The sequence below is a fragment of the Sander vitreus genome, chromosome 8 (genome assembly GCF_031162955.1).
Source record: "Sander vitreus isolate 19-12246 chromosome 8, sanVit1, whole genome shotgun sequence".
Lineage (NCBI taxonomy): Eukaryota > Metazoa > Chordata > Actinopteri > Perciformes > Percidae > Sander > Sander vitreus.
This window is the reverse complement of record NC_135862.1, coordinates 3,646,123-3,666,742: the sequence shown is the minus strand read 5'-3', so window position 1 is coordinate 3,666,742 and position 20,620 is coordinate 3,646,123. Positions and strand designations below refer to the sequence as shown.

The window sequence follows — 20,620 nt, the reverse complement described above, 5'->3', positions numbered from 1 at the left end:
AGAAGCTGAAGAGCTGACTGTGGTATCATTTATCCCTAATCACAGGTCGATTTATAACTAATAGTGGGAATCCTAGTCTTTCCTTACCACGGACTGTTATTGCTGATAGCTAAAGTTAAGCTAAATTAGCATAGTCATAATTACAGACCCGATAAATCTAGTCTTGTGCCGATGCTCTGACAAGCAGAAGCCCCGCTGTCTACGTCCTGATAACTGTTTAGAAAACACATTTTATATTTTAGTGAACTCTCAAACAGCCAGAATCTGTCTCTTGTTCATTGATTGGCGCTGCGTGTCGCTCACGTAGAGAAAAATTCAACTCTTGCGGCGGGCGGGCGTGTGAATTACGAGGCGCAACAGTCGCTCCCCATGTGAAGAGCTTTTCAGCTCGGATGAAGCTACGCAATCAAGTTTGCACCAAAGTCCTTGACAAAGACAACAAAAAAAACCCATGTCAATATTTGGGATTTGTAAATAAAATGACTTGACTTGGCTCCCAATAACTTCATTTATTTCCAATGTAATGGATCCTTTTGGTCTTGGATATGTTTCATCTTGTGTAAAACATGAACAGTTGATTGAACTGCTCATACAACATTTAGTGTAAGTTCAGTTGAATCACAAATCCTCAGACAAACTCCGATTGGACACAATTCAACAGCTGAGGGTAAAGTGCAGATTGAACGCTTGGGCTATAAAGTGTCTTGTGTACTGTTGAGAATTATGTAATAAACTAATAATAGTTTTGATTCTGTCCCAGAATTGTTTTAGGGTTTTTAAAATCATTCGACAGACATTCTTTATAGTAGTTTGCTTTTGCACTATGGCTCATAGTCTTGCTTATATTTCTCAACTGTCTATTTCCCAATCAGTATGTTCCTTTGTGTGACAACATTTAGCCCATGCTTTATCCTTCTGCCTGAAGAGACTTGAAGGTCCTCAGTTCATCCAGGGTAGATATCTTCATTTGAATTTCAATATTTTCCGTAGAAAGGAAGAATGGGAAGACTGTGGCATCCTGACACTGTTACGGCGCTCGCCGTATTCTGTATTGAACCTTTCATAGATTTGTGTGTGCCTAAATAATGTGAGAGTGAGAGCTCACTTTTCCTTTTTTAAGATCTTTATTCCAACAGATGCACCTGTTGCAGATTGGCTGATTGGGAGGCTGGCTATTTAAAGGTGCAGAAGGTAAGACTTCTAAAACTAACTTTCTGTCATATCTGCTGAAACTGACCCTATGTTCCAGTAGAACTACAGGAAGCAGGTCATTAAAATAAATCCAGCTCCTCTGGCTCCACCTACAGCCTGGAGTGAGATTTGCAAAAACCCACCGCTCGCTGTTCAGATGCACCAATCAGGGCCAGGGGGCGTGTCTAACTGTTCAGATGCACCAATCAGGGCCAGGGGGCGTGTCTAACTGTTCAGATGCACCAATCAGGGCCAGGGGGGTGTCAATCACTGCTCATGCACACGCATTCATTCAATTTCTTTTTATGTCACGCTCCGACCCTCCTAGATCGGGGCGTAACGTGTGTATCGTTAGTCTTTGTAGAACCAAACCTATGGTGGTCTGGTGGTATGTAACACTTGTGCTTTATATATTTGGTACCCCTAAAATCGCATGTGCCCCCAGCCTGACCCATCCATTTGAAATGGTCTAGAACTGCCACTGGCTCATGGTCTTGCTTATATTTTTGAACTGTATATTTCCCAATCACTACGTTTCTTTATGGGAATAAATTTAGCCCATGCTTTATGACTTTTAATATTTTCCAAACAGAGAGACATGGGCCTGTAAAATAAGTTTGATCACTTTTATTTTATTTTTTAATTTGTTCGGCCTCATTTTCAAATTCTAAAACAGGTGTATTGTATTTATTTGTCATGTCTTTTACATATTTGTATTGTAATTATATTATTATTATAGGTATTTTATTGTGAAATGTTTAGATGAGTCAGGGTTTCTGCCTAAAGCTTTTATTGTGAAGGATAAAGCGGACGTGATGATTTCAGACATGTGCTTCCATTGACTGTTTTTGATAATAAAGAGAAGCCGTGTGTAGCAAAGTCTCCGTTCAGAAGTTATGGCCCGCGTTTTTATTTTATAATTCTTAGTTCATTCATGTGTTCAGTTACATGCTCACACACTGCCTCCATTCACACACACACTGCCTCATGGAGCCTCAATCGTGTTTGTACGTTATGGGTTGAAGAGGTTTGGTCCTTGTAAATCGTTTTTCCTCCGTGAGTCCTGCTCTTTCAGCGTCACGTAGTTCATCAGATACAACCGGAGTGAACCACCAACGCCCGTATGCATTGATGACCTTGTTTAAGTGGACTATGTGCACATTTTGGGGGACATTTGACCTCAGACTCATCTCCTTTAGCCAAGAATGCTAAATGAAGTTAGCTTAGCTTGCTAGCTGGAAATAGACGGATACGGAACTCGGCCACACAGAGGTGGCTAGTCGGAGAAGACTATTCGGCAGAGACCAAACTGTATTTTTCATGGACCCACAATAGTGAAGATGACTCTGTCTGGACGGACTCTATGCTGTCCCCTTTGTTTTGAAAACGTCTGAATTATCTCCTGGTGTCCTACGAAGCTAATGAAGTTAGCTTGCTAGCTCCCAGAAGTAGACGGACCCGAACAACACAGCGCACTTCAGAGTGAGCAAACAGGTTTTTAACGGAGTGCGTCTGGAGGAAAAGTTTCTGTGATTTAGTAAAAATGTCTAAAGTCCAAATACTGAGAGATTTTGTCAACCAGCGACTAACTGCGGCTGCTGAAGAGATATTTGAGCTGTTTGAAAGAACGATAGCAGAGTACGAGGAGGAACTTGTATTCCGTTCAAAAGAAAATCACCGACAACAGAAACTACTGGACGCTGCTGATTGCAACCCTGAAGTCCGCTTACACAGAGCAGGTTTGTACAGCTTTCTTGTTGTTATCACTTTAAACTGCAGGGAAACAGTGGAGGAAGAAGTATTCACAAACTTGACTGAAGTAAAGTACATTTACTCAAGGTTTGTACTCGTCCTACATCCTCTTGTACTTTTTACTCAGCTACATTTGAGTCTATGGTGACAGATTTAGTTACTTTTCAGATGACAGTTTTTCATCCCGTTCCTGTCCAGTGAAAACCACGTATCTCCAGATGTGTTGAATGTTTGTGATAAAAGGATAAAGTGTTCCTTTATGTGTTGAGAAAATTCTTCTACTTCTTAAACTACATAAACTATTAAAAAAAAGCCTCTCGGATCAGCTGGAAAATGCGTCGTCACAAAGCTGAAAGCAGGGCTGTTTTTCTGACACCATGGAAAGTTTTTAAACTTTTTAGAGATACAGGGATCTCACAGAACAGCGATGCTACAACCATGATGATCTTACAGAATATGATGCATTGCTGTCGATTAAACTACCCAACAGTATATATACAGGAGTTAAAATTAGCACAACCTTAAACATCTACAGCAGTAAAATACAACATTAATGCAGCAGGAATATAAATCCAGAAACATCAGATAGAATACAGTTCTATCGTCTGCTCATACATTTATGAACCCATGCTAAAGTTGACTAAAAAGAGGAATAAAACAAACATCTTTTGGAAACTGATCTTAATGCCTTAATTAAAAAAATAGGAAAAATCCAACCTTTAAGGACACCAATTTTCTTTGTGAATGAATAATGTATCGTAAATGAATAAATGTTCTTCCTTAAAATACAGGGGGCATAAGTAAGTACACCCCTATGTTAAATTCCCATAGAGGCAGGCAGACTTTTATTTTGAAAGGCCAGTTATTTCATGGATCCAGGATACTATGATCCTGATAAAGGTCCCTTGGCCCCTACATCATCACATACCCTTCACCATACCCCCCCCATCATCACATACCCTTCACCATACCCCCCCACATCATCACATACCCTTCACTATACATCATCACATACCCTTCACCATACCCCCCACATCATCACATACCCTTCACCATACCCCCCCCATCATCACATACCCTTTCACCATACCCCCCCATCATCACATACCCTTCACCATACCCCCCCACATCATCACATACCCTTCACCATACCCCCCCACATCATCACATACCCTTCACCATACCCCCCTCCCCCTCCCCCCACATCATCACATACCCTTCACCATACCCCCCCCCCCACATCATCACATACCCTTCACCATACCTAGAGATTGGCATGGTTTTATTTCAGTTAACCTAATAGCTGGTTTGATTTGCATGGAGAGATGAACTTATGGAAAGTACCCCATGCCAATCTCTAGGTACAACTGTAGGAAAACGCTAACGGGGAACATTTTGCTCCACTTGTAGTGGCGTATTTTCACAGTTTGGTTATTAGTCCTTTTACTTCAGTACAGGATCTGAATACTTCTTTTACCACTGGTTACAAGTTAAAGTCCTGCGACTAAAATGTTACTTAGGTAAAAGTATGTAAGTATGATCAGGAAGATGTACTGTAATTATTTATTCAAATTAATAAAATAAATATTAAAATGTCCCCTGTGACTGTTATATGACAGTGTTTCCCACAGGTTGAGAATTTACTTGTGGTTGTGGGTGGCGCAGGATGTGATGGTGTGGCGCGGGATGGCTGGTTCACCAAAATTCTAGTCAAACGAAGGTTTATGAACTATTTATTGAAAACAATGACTAGGCTACATAACATTAACAGATACTTTTGAAATAAATAACTATTTACATATTAAACATATCAGACTAAAATATGATAAAGATAGAAATGAAGTGTAGCCTATGATGTGCTTTGTCAATTAAATCTGCTTGGTTTGTCAAATGTTATGGTTCAGCAGATAAAATACCTGATTACCCAGAGCCTAAATAGTCTAATATATGTAGGCTAGCTTAACCTTAATACTATAATCCATACAGAAAGATGCATGTTAATTAAACATCTCAACACTGTCTCTCCCTAATTCCTGTTAAATCATTTAAGACTAAGGCTAGATATTTGGCAGCTCCTATGTTTACTCTCTCGGTCAGTCTGCCGTTTCCTCTTCCTCTGTTCCTCCGACAATGCTTTCCTAGCTTTCTGCTTCTTTTTTGCCGGCTCAGCCATGACGATAGTGTGAAGAACTCCATCACTACCTTGTTAGCCGGTTCCTGGATGGGCGTATGGGGGGGGGGGGATGGGGGTTCAGTGCCGTGAAGCAATTCGTTACATGGCGAGACCTGATATCACGCCATACTTCCTGATGCTGAGGCCGGCGACTCGCCGGCCAAAAGTTGCGAGGGTGGTTTTTAGGGGTGCACGATGCAGAAAATGTCACGATTCACTTCGATTTTCAGGCTCAAGATTCGATTCAAAATCGATTCTCGATTCAAAAAAACGATTGACAGTATGTAAATGTAGTTACTTTTCCCATGTGATTGTAGTAGACAATTTTTATTTTATCAAAAAATATGAATCGGTAGAGCTTGAATCGCGCTTCGAATGTGAATCCATTATTTTTTTTGCACACCCCTAGTGGTTTTTCCGCTCACAGGCGCTCGGGGGGGAGGCAGACGACCACCATTTAACTCGAAAAAAATCACATAACCATTCCAATGACTCCGAAGCTGTTCAGTTAAGGTAACTTACGCTAAAAAAACTGCATAGTTCCCCTTTAATAAAATCTCGGGTTTTACTCGGGCTCAAGTCCATAAATAGTTAATGGATTTAGGCAGGGAAGAACGAGAACTGAAGGCTCAGTTAGCAACGATTAGCTCTGTTAGCGCTAAGCTCCGGTTAGCTCCATTATAAAGATATGGAGTGGAGGAGACTGCCGTGGACAAGTAAAACCTATGTATGGGAAACACTGTACTATTATATAGTATATCATTAGATTAATATTATTTGTGCATTAATGTTATTGACGCACATTTGTTTTTTTGGTCGGTATCTCTGTCTGCATCGCTCCTCCGCACAGCATCAAGTCGCCTATACTCTCCAATGCGTGGTCCACTGCCTGTTCTGCCCTCTAATGTCCGTCCGCACCGCGTCCCGCCACCTACTCTCTCCACCAATGCGTGGTCCGCTGGCCCGTACCAACCTCTGATGTCCGTCACTCCACCGATGCTGTCCCAATACAGAGCTTCCACCTCCTCGTGTCTCTCCGTCTTGCCATCGCGATCCGTGGCCGTGATGGACAACGAACAACACATGGGACCAACCACACATCGCTCGTACAAAGGTGAGTTTTTTTGACTTATTGTTGACACACGTCTGGTTTTGGTCGGTAATGTACGTGCGTGCCCGGTGTAGATTGCAGTATTTGAAAAAACTCCTCTGTTGACACCCAGCAATTGTCCAAAATCCACAATTTATACTTGTATATCAGTCCGTTTATTTTAACATGATAACAACACTCTTCTCAAAACACACTAACTTAAAAACCATTTCACATTCTCACGTTTCCATGGTCAAAAAAACTGTCAACCTCGATGTGTGCCACACACTTGGCAATTAGTCCGCACTTGGTAAACTATGGCTACCCCCAGCGTCACACACTGGTACCAATGAAAAGGCTCCAACACCCACAACAACCAGCCCCTGTTTCTTCATGGATAAACAAGACATGATGATTAAATGCACACATATGGAGCCATTAAAAAGACAAGGACAGCTTTGTCACTGGTCTATCAATAGCATTTGTCTTTGTTTAGATTTTAGACAGATCTAACCATGCCTGATTTGTCAGGAAAAGTTTTGATTACTTTTCTGATTATGCAGGAATTTAAGGGGCTTTGGTATCTGCGATCAGTATCATGTCTCCACTTTTGTCTTTCCTGTAATGAAGCAAGATATTCTTTGAAACCATCTTTTCCAGAATTTATCCGAAATGTACTGTACGTTTCCCTCTTCTTCTTACAATACTGGTCATTTTGATCAAACACGCCTGGAGTCAAACTTGGTTTCCTTTCCAATGTGATAAGATGGTTTGGCGTCACAGGTTCCAAGCCATTAGGACCTGCGGAGAATTTGGAGAAAAGGGTTCGTAAGTTAGCTTTAGCTTCACAAAAGACAGTGCTGTGTTCGATGCTTCCCAACGGCACATATTCTCTTGGCCACAAATCAAATGTTCAGAATCTTTTGTTCTCATTGTTGATGTATTTCAAGACTGTGGTGCTGTCAGTCCAGAAACATGATTCATCCAATTGAAGCTGTAATTCTTCTTTTACCATCTTGTCTACCCAAACAGACAACGCAGTGCCAGTTGGCTCCAAACGAGGAGTGGTTACTAGTTTAAGTGGGGCCACTCTGGCTTTTCCAAGAAGGAAAGAAATGTATACATCACCTGGTCCATTCTGTAACTGCAGGTATGCTACCGTGCCATACCATCCTTCACTGGCATTAGCAAAGTCACCAAGGAACAATTTGTACTGCTTTTTCCACAGATGGTGAGCTTTTCATACAGTCATCCACATAGTATTTTCTATGTAGTGTAAGTTATTATGTCCGGAAAGCTGCCTTGATGGCCATCTGCAGTCTTCCTCCAAACCTCTTGTGCACATCTGTACATCATCGTACAGGCGCTCTGTATTCTGTAACATCGTTGGTCCAATCTCCATTGGGCCACCATAGGAATCAAAGAAAGTCCTTGTCTTCCTCTGCCCCTTTGACTTGGTGAGACATGGACTTTACATTAGACATAAATACAAGGGTTTTTTGACTGAATCACAGGAGCACTCCTATTAAGGAACTTGTAAGGTCCGGGCACTGCAGAAGTTGATCATTTGATGAGGTTCATTTGAACTCAGCTCAACAGTGAAAAACAACCCCTGCGTGGGTGGTAAACACCGTGCTGTGGAACAGATTCGCTTCACCACACAATTCATCCTGTGGGACATTTTCAGCCTAACAATTGCTGCTAACAGATGTTGCCTTTAAGGAATCTGTAGTGTGAAATTATGATTAATTGCATGTCGAACATTTTCAGTCCTTAATAACTTTTGTGACGGGTACGTTTGTATGTTCCATCATGGACTCTGTGATCTTTGCGTCAGGAATGACAGCTGTTGCCTTTGTCCTTTGCTTCTCAAAATAAGATTCTATTCCATCCTGATCTGAAAATGCTTGCAGAACTGCAGTTTCTGCAACTGAGGTTTCAATCTCAGCATTAATTTCCACTTGCTCCATTTGTTTGCGATATGACTCCGAAGGTTCTGAAGTGCATGTTTCTTTTTCAAAGATGCTGCACGCGCCAGGAGCGTGGCTCTCTTGGCTTTGACTTGTGCAATTTCAAATGAGGATTTGTTTGTGCCATCAGGAGAAAATAAATGGTTAGTACTCGTAAATGTTACTGTATGAAGCCGCTGCCTGATGGGACGGGCCAGACAGAGAGGGGAGAGCTGCAGGAAGAGGTCTTACTCTACTTCAAATTGGCGTTTAGCTTTAATGTAAAAGCGATAATTTTACTGTCGTAGTTGGATAAGTTGAAGCTCATTTTGAACCAACTATTGATTAACATGGAATGTTAACACGACATTACAGTTTTTAATCATGTGCATGTATCTCACTATTCTCTTCAGGCGTCCAGCAGCTCTTGGTGGTTGAAGAAGAGGTTCCTCCTGAGCAGCAGGAGTGGAGCTCCAGTCTGGACCAGGAGGACCCAGAGCCCCCACACGTTAAAGAGGAACATGAGGAACTCTGGACCAGTCAGGAGGGAGAGCAGCTTCAAGGGCTGGAGGAGGCTGATATCAAGTTCCCGTTCACTTCTGTCCCTGTGAAGAGTGAAGAAGATGATGAAGAGAAAGCTCAGTCCTCACAGCTCCATGAAAGCCAAACTGAGGAGAACAGAGAGGCAGAGAGAACAGGAGAGGACTGGGGAGGACCAGAACCAGCCAGGAACTCAGATCCAGATAGTCCTTTACAACCAGCTACTCATGACAAGACTGCAGACTCCTCTGAATATGAGACTGATGACAGTGGTGACTGGGAGGAGACTCAGGAACCACAGTCAGGTTTAAATTCTGTGCAAAACAATGAAGAACCTGGAAGTGATGTGGAACCTCTGAGAAACACACTGGAGTCCAAACAGGAGGGAAACCGTTTTGTTGTTCGGTTTGCGGTAAAAGATTCTTTCTGAAGAAGACTTTAACGGCCCACATGAGACTTCATTCAGAAGGAAATCATTTCACTTGCCCAGTTTGTAAACTGGTATCCAGTAACAGAAGCACTTTGGTTAAACACATGAGAATCCACACAGGGGAGAAGCCATTTATTTGTTCACTTTGCAGTAAACAGTTTGCACAAAAGGGACATTTGAGACGACACTTGACTGTCCACACAGGTGATAAACCGTTCAGTTGTTCTGTTTGCAGTAAAACATTCACACAAAAGGGGAATCTGAAAAAACACATGGCAATACATACTGGGGAGAAACCCTTTAGTTGCTTATTTTGTAGTAAAAGTTTCACACAAAAGGGGAATCTGAAACAACACCTGGCTGTCCACACAGGGGAGAAACCATTTAGCTGTTCAGTTTGTGGCGAAAGATTTACACAAAAGGGGCATTTGAAACAACACTTGAGTATCCACACAGCGAAGAAACCATTTAGATTTAAAGAATTTACTCATCTGTGCTAGGCATCAGAAATAAATGAAGCTGCTGTTGCGTAGGGGTTTGTATATTTGTGGTGTGTGTGTGTGCTCTGTTGTGTGCTTTATCCAGGGAGCACTCAGCTCCCTGGATAAAGGAGGGAGGAGACCGTGCAACATCCTCTTCTCCTCTGTTTGTGCTGGCCGGCAGCAGACTGTACTGGGTGAAGCGTGTGTAGTTGGTAGGATTGACTCATTTTTCCTTAAAAGGAGGGTGGTGATTTTGGGATTTGGTTTACAAGTCATTTAGTCTTTGCCATTATCTAGCACACTGTTGCCCTTCCTCCTTATAGATCAGCCTCTGCCTGTCCACGGCAAGTTTGCTTTTGGTTTTGAAGTTTGCGGAGCAGTAATTGCTGTTGCACATTTTCTTTTCCTGTTATCAATACATTGTATTGATAATTTTGCAACAAGGGTCTCGCGTCCTTCCTTCGACCCATTTAACATCACTGGTTCCTCCCTGATCCCTATCGGGACGTATCACTGCAAAGATGCTTGTTGAGCTTTTTTTCCCAAGCCGGATTGATGTACTGAAGGCAAAACTTGGTTAAACACTGATCAGCTTAAAACTGATATTTTAAGGGTTAGTAGTAGTAGTTTAATGATATTAAACAAAGAGCAATGTTCTCCCTTCGTCCTATAATGGTCATAAATCAATACTAGAGTAGCCTACTTCCGTGTTTAGTGCTGCAATTAATAAAATGCAGAGGAGGAGAAAAGAGCATGTCTTCACAAAAATCAAAAAGAGTGTTTGATGGTAATTTATTTGTGCTTTAGAACATAATCAATGTGAAACAATAGAAAAATAAGCTTTATTTCTCTCAGTCTACTGTACTTTGACAAATTTATGTACAAAACATTAGGTCTCAACTACTGCCAGAAAACTCTTTAGTTATATTGTAACCTTGGTTCTGTGAGTGAAAAGACTCTCTCCACCATACATATGGAATAAGTAACAGTGTAACTGTTAGTTATACAGGAGAGAAGCCAGTCATCTAACTTTGTGGCAAAACCTTTCAGTGCTCGGTTTTCATTTTGGGACTTTCGATTGAATAAAGGACTTTTTCCAATCTTTTTCCAGCATTTCAATCTCGTGTCTCGTCTCGTGAGCTGGGTGTCTCGTCACACCCCTAATCAGTGGTGATGAAACTGAAGCAAGATACTTAACCTTCTTACTATTCAGCAACATTTTCTCTCCAGCTTAAAGTCATTATGAATTGTTTTTGTTTTTACGTTACTGTAAAAAGTGTATTTTTGTGCCTAAATAACTGAAGTGACTCTAACTGAAAAATGAGTGGTTAATTCTGTACATCCTTTCTTTCTTCTTCAACATGGCCAACAAATAATCGTATCTCTTTGATATATTGGAGCGATTCTGTTTCTATGTGCGGATTCAGCAAATATTTAAGTCCCAGTTTCCTTGTTCTGATGTGCAGCAACTTTGTTTTATAATGTGAATTGTTTATCTTTTGTTTACAGAATTTTCTCTGTTTAATATACGTATATTTACTAGAACTATTCTAAAAAACGCTCAAGTAATCTGTTCAACTTCTGTTTAATGAAGTATAACAAACCAGCCAATGTTTTCACCATAATTGCAGTTCAAGGTTGTCCTTTAATATTTGCAATAGGTTACTTTGCGGTGTGTTTCTTAGGAAACATGGCACTTGTTTTGAATCTGTGTATCGTTTGTAATTTTGTTTTTCCAAAATAAAACCAAAAAGCAGAAAATTACCTGTTTTCCTCAATACTCATTTCCTAAACCTAAATGAAGAAATGGATAATATTCACCTTATTTTTCAGATTTTTGTGCGTTCAAATGAAAAATGAAAGAAAAGAAAAAAACTCATAAGCGTTTCATCCAATCTTTTGATATTTTTAAGTGACGCAAATTTCGTGACCCGGAAGTGATCTCTACTAGGACGCTATTCTGGACCTAACAACTATTGCTGCATCTCATATTGCTTAAATTGCCTCCTCGAGTCCTCCACTTGCCTTCCTTCCTTCCTTCTGTCTTACTCCGGATATCCACTGGATGCGGACCCACTAGATCCGGATTTGTTGCGGCACGGCTGCGGCCATGACTGACAGCTGTAGTCACGAGGACCCACAATATCTCGCGAATTCACGTAGAATAGAACCACAAAACCAACAACAGTTTGTTTCCATACAGAGGAGTAGAGGGGAAACAACTCTGTGCTGTGTTTTCAAGGTGTAGTGCAGGGAGATATGATCCGCCGTGAGCACGGTGTATTTTATTTTGAAAATTAACTGGATTTTTATTTTGTTTCTGTGCTCGACTTCCTGTCCCGCACTATCTGCCCTGTGCTGAATTGCTGCGGAGCTCTCCGGCGTCCGTCAAAAATAGAAGCTCTACGTATCTGCTCCGGAGGGCTGCGGATCGCCGGAGCTGGGATGCAGTCGGAACGCAGCCGTTCTGCAGTCAGTGGAAATACACACATTGACTTTAATGGAAACCTAATGACTCCACAGCCGTTACGCATCCAGTGGAAATTGCCGGTTAGTCCCTCCAACCGAGGAGGCACGGGAGAGATGCGAGGAAATCATGGGAGCAGAGAGGAAACAAGCAAATGTGTTTTAGAGGGATGGGATGTCCTTTCCTCTGAAGTGTCACATTAATTCATGAGCTGTTTGGGCGGAGTTAGCAACCCTTTCAGCTGCACGGCTTCTGGGAAATCTGCTCGTGTATCCTCGCCTATAGCTCCTCGATGATCCCTCCTTGATGTTAGGTCCCCGGGGCAGAAATAAGTGCTTTGAGACGGCCGATAGTCGAACCTCAGATTGAAGAGGAACAATGTGGATTCCGTCCTGGTCGTGACTCTCGCAAGGATCCTGGAGGGAGCCCGGGTGCATGCCCATCTGGTCTACATGTGTTTTGTGGATGTGGAGAAGGCGTGTGACCGGGTCCCACGGGAGATACTGTGGGAGGTGCTGCAGGAGTATGGGGTGAGGGTCAATTTTCGTTTCTACCCTCACCTATGGTCATGAGGGCTTGGTCATGACCGAAAGAACGAGATCCAGGGTGCAAGCAGTCGAAATGGGTTTCCTCAGGAGGGGGGCTGGCGTCTCCCTTAGAGAGAGGGTGAGAGCCGCTGCTCCTTTGTGTCGAAAGGAGCCATTTGAGGTGGTTTGGGCATCTGGTAAAGGTGCCTCCTGGGCCTGAGGTGTTCCAGGCCCGTCCAGCTGGGAGGAGGCCTCGGGGAAGACCCAGGACTAGGTGGAGGGATTATATCTCCAACCTGGCCTGGGAACGCCTCGGGATCCCCAGTCGGAGCTGGTTAATGTGGCTTGGGAAAGGGAATTTTGGGGTCCCCTGCTGGAGCTGCTGCCCCTGCGACCCGACACCGGATGAGCGGACGAAGATGGATGGATGGATGGATGGAGATGGCCCTTACCGAGGAGGGACGGAACAACTTCCGGTTCAGCCGAGGAGTGGAGGAGCTATCAAATATGTCTTGTTGTTCAGAAGCTTGTCGACCGTCATTCCTCTAGAGGCACCATTTGCAGGATTTTGTGATGTGAGGATATGCCACCATTGTGCTGTGCTGGTGCTTCCCCAATGACGGATGTACATAATGATGTATATCATATTGGGGGGGGTGTCTTTTGATGAATTGACTGGATGCTCTCGCTGTTCCACTTCCTGCTCCGCAGCTCCCGTGAAATTAGATCTGGCATGCATTTTTAGCGGAGCTGTGAGCAGCTTCTCGCACTACCTGGGATGCGAAAACCAACCATTCCAACTTCATTGGCCGCAATCGCTCGCGGGGGGGTCGCTGCACCGTCAGAATGCAGCACAAGCGCACCTGGTCAAAAATAGGGGTATGACAGCAGCAGTGGGGACACTTAAGAAGGAAAGATGCCTGGTTCATTCTGTAACCTCAGGTATCCAACCATGCCATACTTATCCTCACTGGCATCAGCAAAAAAGTCAAAGGTGTCACTTTCCATACACCATTGGAGCCCCAATGCTCTTTCCTTTGGGAATTGGTCCCTGTCCAAATTGAGCTCACTCACTTTTTTAGAGTGGTCCTTCTTCTCTTGCAGGACTTTTACCAAGCATCCTTTCCACAGATGGTGAGCTTTTCTGACAGTCATGTTTTTGGACAATTGATGGGTTAAACCATTATCGATAATGAAACCAATCTGTAGCTGTGGTCCTAGAAAAATCCTAAAAAAAAAAGTCATAGTTTGTTGTTGGAGAACAAAGTGTTTCAAGATATGGTTTTATTTGCATGGAGAATCTGTTTGTAAAGCACATTTCTTATGATTAACCTTCATTAGTTTAACTTTAGTTTTATTGTCAACATGACATTACAGTTTTTAATCATGTGCATGTGTTTCATTATTCTCCACAGACATCCAGCAGCTGGTGGTTGAAGAAGAGGTTCCTCCTGAGCAGCAGGAGTGGAGCTCCAGTCTGGACCAGGAGGACCCAGAGCCCCCACACGTTAAAGAGGAACAGGAGGAACTCTGGACCAGTCAGGAGGGAGAGCAGCTTCATGGGCTGGAGGAGGGTGATATCAAGTTCATGTTCACTTCTGTCCCTGTGAAGAGTGAAGAACATGACGAGAAAGCTCAGTCCTCACAGCTCCATGAAAGCCAAACCAAGGAGAACAGAGAGGCAGAGAGAACAGGAGCTGATGGAGAGGACTGTGGAGGACCAGAACCAGCCAGGAACTCGGATCCAGATAGTCCTTTACAACCAGCTACTCATGACAAGACTGCAGACTACTCTGAGACTGATGACAGTGGTGATTGGGAGGAGTCTCAGTCAGGTTTAAACCCTCTGCAAAACAGTGAAGATCCTGGAAGTAATGTTGAATGTAATACTAGAAAAACATCAGTTAGCTCCTCTGAATGTGCTGGAAGCTTTGGCCACGAGGAACATCTGCAGAAACGCACTGGAGTCCAAACAGGAGTGAAACCATTTTGTTGCTCAGCTTGTGGTAAAAGTTACACTCTAAAGTCGTCGTTAAAGAGTCACATGAGACTTCATTCAGAGGGAAATGTTTTCACCTGCTCAATTTGTAAAACGAGTTTCTGTGAGACTGGCAGTTTGGTTAGTCACATGAGAATCCACACTGGTGAGAAACCATTTAGCTGTTCAGTTTGTGGTATAAGATTTGCACAAAAGGGAAATCTGAAACAACACTTGACTGTCCACACAGGGGAGAAATCATTTAGTTGTTCTGTTTGTAGTAAAAGATTTGCACGGCGCAGTACTCTGAGACGACACTTGACTGTCCACACAGGGGGAGAAACGATGACTACCTTTACGTGCACGTAACGCTCCGTTTTTTTCCCTTTTCCGAAAAAAAAGACAATATTCTGACAAAGCTGTTTACATGGCTAAAGAATGTAAATTATCCACTAATATTCTCCTTTACATGCAGCCGTGTAAATTAGACTTCCACCGCTTTATTTGTGCTTTTACCTGCTCTTCAAAGTTGTCTTGAAAAGCCACATTTCCAGCTTCTTATTGTTTGATTATCATCAGTCTGAGAATGTATTTGGCCCTGTGTGGTCAGGCTTTTTTATTCCTTCCTTTAGTCCTCCTGCAGGGTGAACAGTTATTTATCTCAGATCAGAGTGACTGCATCTGTGAAAGCAGCCCAGTTTTCCCACTGACGGAGGCAACGTGTTGGTGCAAGTTAATCATTTCTGATCTCTGCACACAGACTCTACCTACACCTTTTCATTAAGAGAAGAGCTCTGTGTGTTCAGACATGTTGTTTAGGATTTCCTGCTTATTTCTTGTCTTTGGGTTTTGGGGTCCGGTTCACGGCGGGCCCCTGACAAACCCCCACCCCAACATAACGGACCAGCAGCTGTTCTGGGGCTCCGACCAGTACGACTTCTCTGTGGTGCTTCCTGCTGCAGGGCTCGAGTGTTTCTGGCACTTTGCTCACCACGGAGAGAGATTCTACCTGAGCTTCATGGTAAGAAGAACCACCAAGGCCTCGACACGTTTCCCTTGACATGAGATCATTTTTTGATTTGTAAGAAAAATGATGGCGATTTGAAACGTGGTTTCAAATCTTAAGTATTTCTCTGAGTTTAAATATAAATTTCAAAATGTTTTCGTACTTTTAAGTCAATTAGCAGAGCACAGACAAAACAAAAAAATACTGAAAATCCTTTAAATGAAATCTGTCAACTGTTCCAGCTTTGGCAGAACAGTTTGTTTGTATTCTTACAGCTCTCTTGGAGACATAAGAAAATGTAATTTGGACATTGAGAGGCACCAAATGGAAAGGTCATAGGGTGACTGAAATTCAAATGGTTCATCAGTTTGGGAGCACAAATGTTTTTTTTAACAAATCATGATATAAGATATCTTACTGTATGTGCAAAGTTGTGTTTTCACCACATTTAATGGCAATTTCCTTTTTTGCACTATTAGCAATCTTTGCCATATGGTGGCATTAGATACAAACTCATGCAGTCACTATAATCAATAGTCAAGTTTCCATCCAAATTTAGTCCCAAACCTTTGACCAAATTTCCAGAAAATGTGCAAAAGGAAATGTTACAATAATGTGCGTTCCCATTCATGACTGTTTTAAAAGATAAACAGCTTGTGGAGGTCACTAAAAGAGCTCCAGTCAAAGCTCAAACGATGAAAAATCATGCAAAAAGACATTATGGAAATGTTTTCTGCTCTTCATGCTTAATTTACGCCATCATTTATTCACTAAGATCTGTCTACATTTGTTTTTTTTAATCGATACACATCCCTCTCAACCAAGCGTAAAAATGTAACCACATTTTGAACTCTTGTCTGTATGTCTGTCTGTAGGTCCAGTGGGTGACAGGAATCGGCCATGACAGACACCTGTCTGTCACCGTCAACGCTCCCAGCAGTCTCATAGTGTCGACTGTTGATGATGCCAAGGGTCAGATCAACTTTGAGGCCAAGGAAACAGGTCAGTCTGTCTGTAAACAAGCAAATGAAATTAAAGACAAAAACATCCCATTTACAATCTGAAAAGCAAGTGCCCTTTTGATTATTTTTTTTTTTTTCAACTCAAAAACGTGAGATGCATAGAGCAGAAAAAACACTCATTGAAAACAACTAAGCTAAAACTGGCCACAGGGACGTCATTAGGCCTATTTTAGGGGGGCTGAAGCTACCCCAAAATGTTCCTAAGCCCCCCTAAATAATAATAACAACAACAATAACAATTCGCTTTATCCTCATTTGATATTTAGACAAATGATATATATATAGCTACAAAAAAATAGCCGAAAAGTCGGAAGTTAGACAGAAGTAGAGAGTCGTCGTGCTATCAAGATGATGCACCGCACCGTCTCGTTGCATTGGTGTGAACTGGCAGCTTTCAGAGCGTTGCAGACCGGCGCGTTGCGAGTAACTGGGGGATTCATCTCGTCTCGTCGCTACTCTTTGGTCTGAACTCGCTATGCACCCTCCCCCCCCCCCACACATACACACACTGATACACACGTTAATGGTGAAAGGAAGGCTGATTACACGTAGTGATACAGAGTGGAATTATAAGTTGTTTTTAATGACCTGCATACCTTTTGCTACGTTTTCTTGAGGTAAAGGAAAGGGGATATTTTGGTTTGCTATGGAAAACTATAGTCTAGCTAGAGTGAACGAGGGAAATACAAGAAATGGTTAACTTAGCAAGCTAATCACAACTCTTTATTCATTGCCAATAATCTATCTCTATAGTAGGCATATTCTAAAACAATATCTCTCACTGAAAACTAAAGTCATAGGGTCCCTGTTAATGCTATTACCGTTGTATCCTTCAATTCATTGAGCAGATGAGATGGATATTGGAAGATATTTCAGCAGAGAGAAAGAGAAGCAGGAGATTGGCAGGGCAGTTGGTTCTGAGGGAGCGGTGTGATTGAGGTCAGTAATGGTCTATAGGTCTAAGGATTGTTTGGTTTTCTTCTAACAATAAGCATTTGTTGGCAGGTCTAGGCACTAAGGCATAGCCTAAACTAAATTATTTCATTATATATGCTAGCTATATTCTAACCAATTTAACTTTCTGCATTCATTGGCTGTGATAAATTAAATAAATATGTAGATGTTGCCTAAATGTTGGCTTGGCTAAAGATGAGCATATGCTCAAAGATACACATGTGAAAATAAAATGAAAGCAATCCTACATACAGTATATAAAGTAATCATTACTCCAAATCTTTTATTCCTTCCGCCATCAGGTAATTGTATTTAGACAGTAGCCACTTTAAATAGGATCTGTATTAATATCTTACATGATAAAGTATGCAGTGATGCCTATTTTTTTTCTTTTTTCTTGTTCTGCTATTTGTCATATTTGTTTAACTTACCAACTTATTAGCTGTCTGGCCTCTGTTTGTCTGTTTTGGGACATTTTGGATGTTGTTTGATGTGACCAATTTGCATTTTGAAGTCATGGAATTAGCATCAGGGTTTTGTTTTATCTTAAAGGATAAGACAGAAGGAGCAGAGTAGAAATGGAAGAAGAGGATATGTCTGTCACTTTTGACTTGTTAACATATTTGTTTCTTGACTGGTGGTTGACATACAGTATCTCACAAAAGTGAGTACACCCCTCACATTTTAGTGAATATTTCATTATATCTTTTAATGGGACACTGAAGAAATTACACTTTGCTACAATGTAAAGTATTAAGTGTACAGCTTGTATAACAGTGTAAATGTGCTGTCCCCTCAAAATAACTCAACACAGCCATTAATGTCAACAAAAGTGAGTACACCCCTATGTTAAATTCCCATAGAGGCAGGCAGACTTTTATTTTGAAAGGCCAGTTATTTCATGGATCCAGGATACTATGCATCCTGAAAATGTTCCCTTGGTCCCCACATCATCACATACCCTTCACCATACCTAGAGATTAACATTGTGTTATTTCAGTTAGCCTAACAGCTGGTTTGATTTGCATTGAGAGATGATTTCATGGAAAGTACCCCATGCCAACCTCTAGGTATGGTGAAGGGTATGTGATGATGTGGGGGTATGGTGAAGGGTATGTGATGATGGGGGGGTATGGTGAAGGGTATGTGATGATGTGGGGGTATGGTGAAGGGTATGTGATGATGGGGGGGACAAGGGAACTTTATCAGGATCATAGTATCCTGGATCCATGAAATAACTGGCCTTTCAAAATAAAAGTCTGCCTGCCTCTATGGGAATCTAACATAGGGGTGTACTCACTTTAGTTGCCAGCGGTTTAGACATTAATGGCTGTGTGTTGAGTTATTTTGAGGGGACAGCACATTTACACTGTTATACAAGCTGTACACTTAATACTTTACATTGTAGCAAAGTGTAATTTCTTCAGTGTTGTCCCATTAAAAGATATAATGAAATATTTACTAAAATGTGAGGGGTGTACTCACTTTTGTGAGATACTGTAAGTGTAGCTCTAATACAGTAACGAAAGATGTGAGCGCAAAGATTTTGCAAACGCAAGTTACAAATACCCTGGGGGCTAAGCCCCCCCCCTGTCTTTCAATCCTAGTGACGTCCCTGACTGGCCATCCCTGGATGCTAAAAAGTGCTCTGTCTGTCATGACCTGTCCATCCGTCTCATCAATAAAATAAATAAGTCAGATCAATAACTGTCACCCCCTATATATAAACACTGTGTTTTCTGTTTCTCTCGTTATGTGCATCTCCAGGTTTCTATCAGATGTGTTTCAGCAACTTCCACAACCGCTTTGGCACCATGCAGGTCTTCCTCAGCTTCGGCGTTTACTACGACGGCTACCAAGACCCTGCCAAGCGCAAGGATGAAGAGAGGAAGAAGAAAGAGGAAGTCAGCAAAGACCTGAACAACACACTGAGCGTCATAGAGGTACACTACTAGCAGTCGTTGTAGTGAAGGTAACAGGGCTGGGTTATTATTCTCCAATTCAAAATCAGCCTTTGTTTGAGTGATCTGATGTTTTAATAAAATCCATATGTGCCTTTTCACCTGTTGCATCTGTCATGTAAGTCCTGTTATTTAAAAAGTATTTAAACACAAACTCTTTGCGGGTCAGATGTTGATGTAAACAATAACTGCATTTTATTACCTTCTTGCTTGTACAATTAACATAACTTCTCTGAGAATCTCTTTTATATCCAAGCAAAATTGGTATATATATATATATATATACCTATAAGGTGGTACTTATTCTTGTGCTATTTATTATCTGTAAGTGTACAATTATTTAAACAGTAGCAGTACGGCAAATATAGCAGTAGTAGTGAGTGTAGTAGTACAAATATCAGTAGAAATACTGGTAGTTGAGTAGTACTGGCAGCAGTATTTGTAATGGTAATGACGGTAGCAGTAATACTACGTGGTATTTTCTGTCGTTGCAGGATGTGACTCACAAAGTGGAGAACTACGTCTTCCACATGTTTCGCTACTACAACTTCGGCCGCATGAGGGGCAGCGCCGACCACTTCCTGCTGCTGTCCAACTCGCAGTACATCACCTGGTGGTCGATAGCTCTCAGCCTCCTCATCGTCACCTGCGGGTACCTGCAGCTCCTCTTCCTCAAAAGACTCTTCATCACCAAGACAAGCGGCGAGGAGGAGAAGCCTCGCTGCTGACACAATCAGAGCTGCACAACAGAGCTGTGTGAATGATCTGTACTTTCTTTCTGGTTTTTGTGTTCGCCTACTTGTATTTCTTCACGCAGCATTAATAAACTTCACTACAAGAAGATGATGTGAGGTTTTCTGCAGCTGTAGTCAGGTTTATATCCTGCCATGTCCCGCTCCAGCCTGTTCTCATGAACCGTACGCACTCTTATTCGTATGATTTCCACGTTTCTTTTTGCACCACATTGACTACTGCTGTATAAGAACCCGGCAGGCCACATAGGGAGGTGGTCAGGGTGATGGGTGGGGGTTAACGCACAGGACTTTCAAGCCTGAGAGCGGAGTTCGCTTCCCGGGGAAAACTAAAGACTTTCACCCG

The 20,620-nt window shown here is 42.1% G+C and overlaps 1 protein-coding gene and 1 pseudogene across 2 annotated transcripts; both read left to right on the top strand.

Moving 5' to 3' along the window:
• The first annotated feature begins 13 nt into the window (after positions 1 to 13).
• LOC144521824 (uncharacterized) lies at positions 14 to 14,953 on the top strand (annotated as a pseudogene). The gene is made up of 4 exons (XR_013502360.1): positions 14 to 2,930; positions 5,967 to 6,230; positions 8,569 to 9,329; positions 14,017 to 14,953. The product of XR_013502360.1 is annotated as an uncharacterized LOC144521824 (transcript).
• A 428-nt stretch (positions 14,954 to 15,381) lies between these two features.
• Positions 15,382 to 20,363, top strand: tmed6 (transmembrane p24 trafficking protein 6). The gene is made up of 4 exons (XM_078256442.1): positions 15,382 to 15,600; positions 16,461 to 16,587; positions 19,329 to 19,504; positions 20,017 to 20,363. Exons 1-4 carry the CDS (start codon positions 15,388 to 15,390, stop codon positions 20,248 to 20,250), a joined length of 750 nt encoding a protein of 249 aa, XP_078112568.1. The 5' UTR covers positions 15,382 to 15,387; the 3' UTR covers positions 20,251 to 20,363.
• The last annotated feature ends 257 nt before the right edge of the window (positions 20,364 to 20,620 follow it).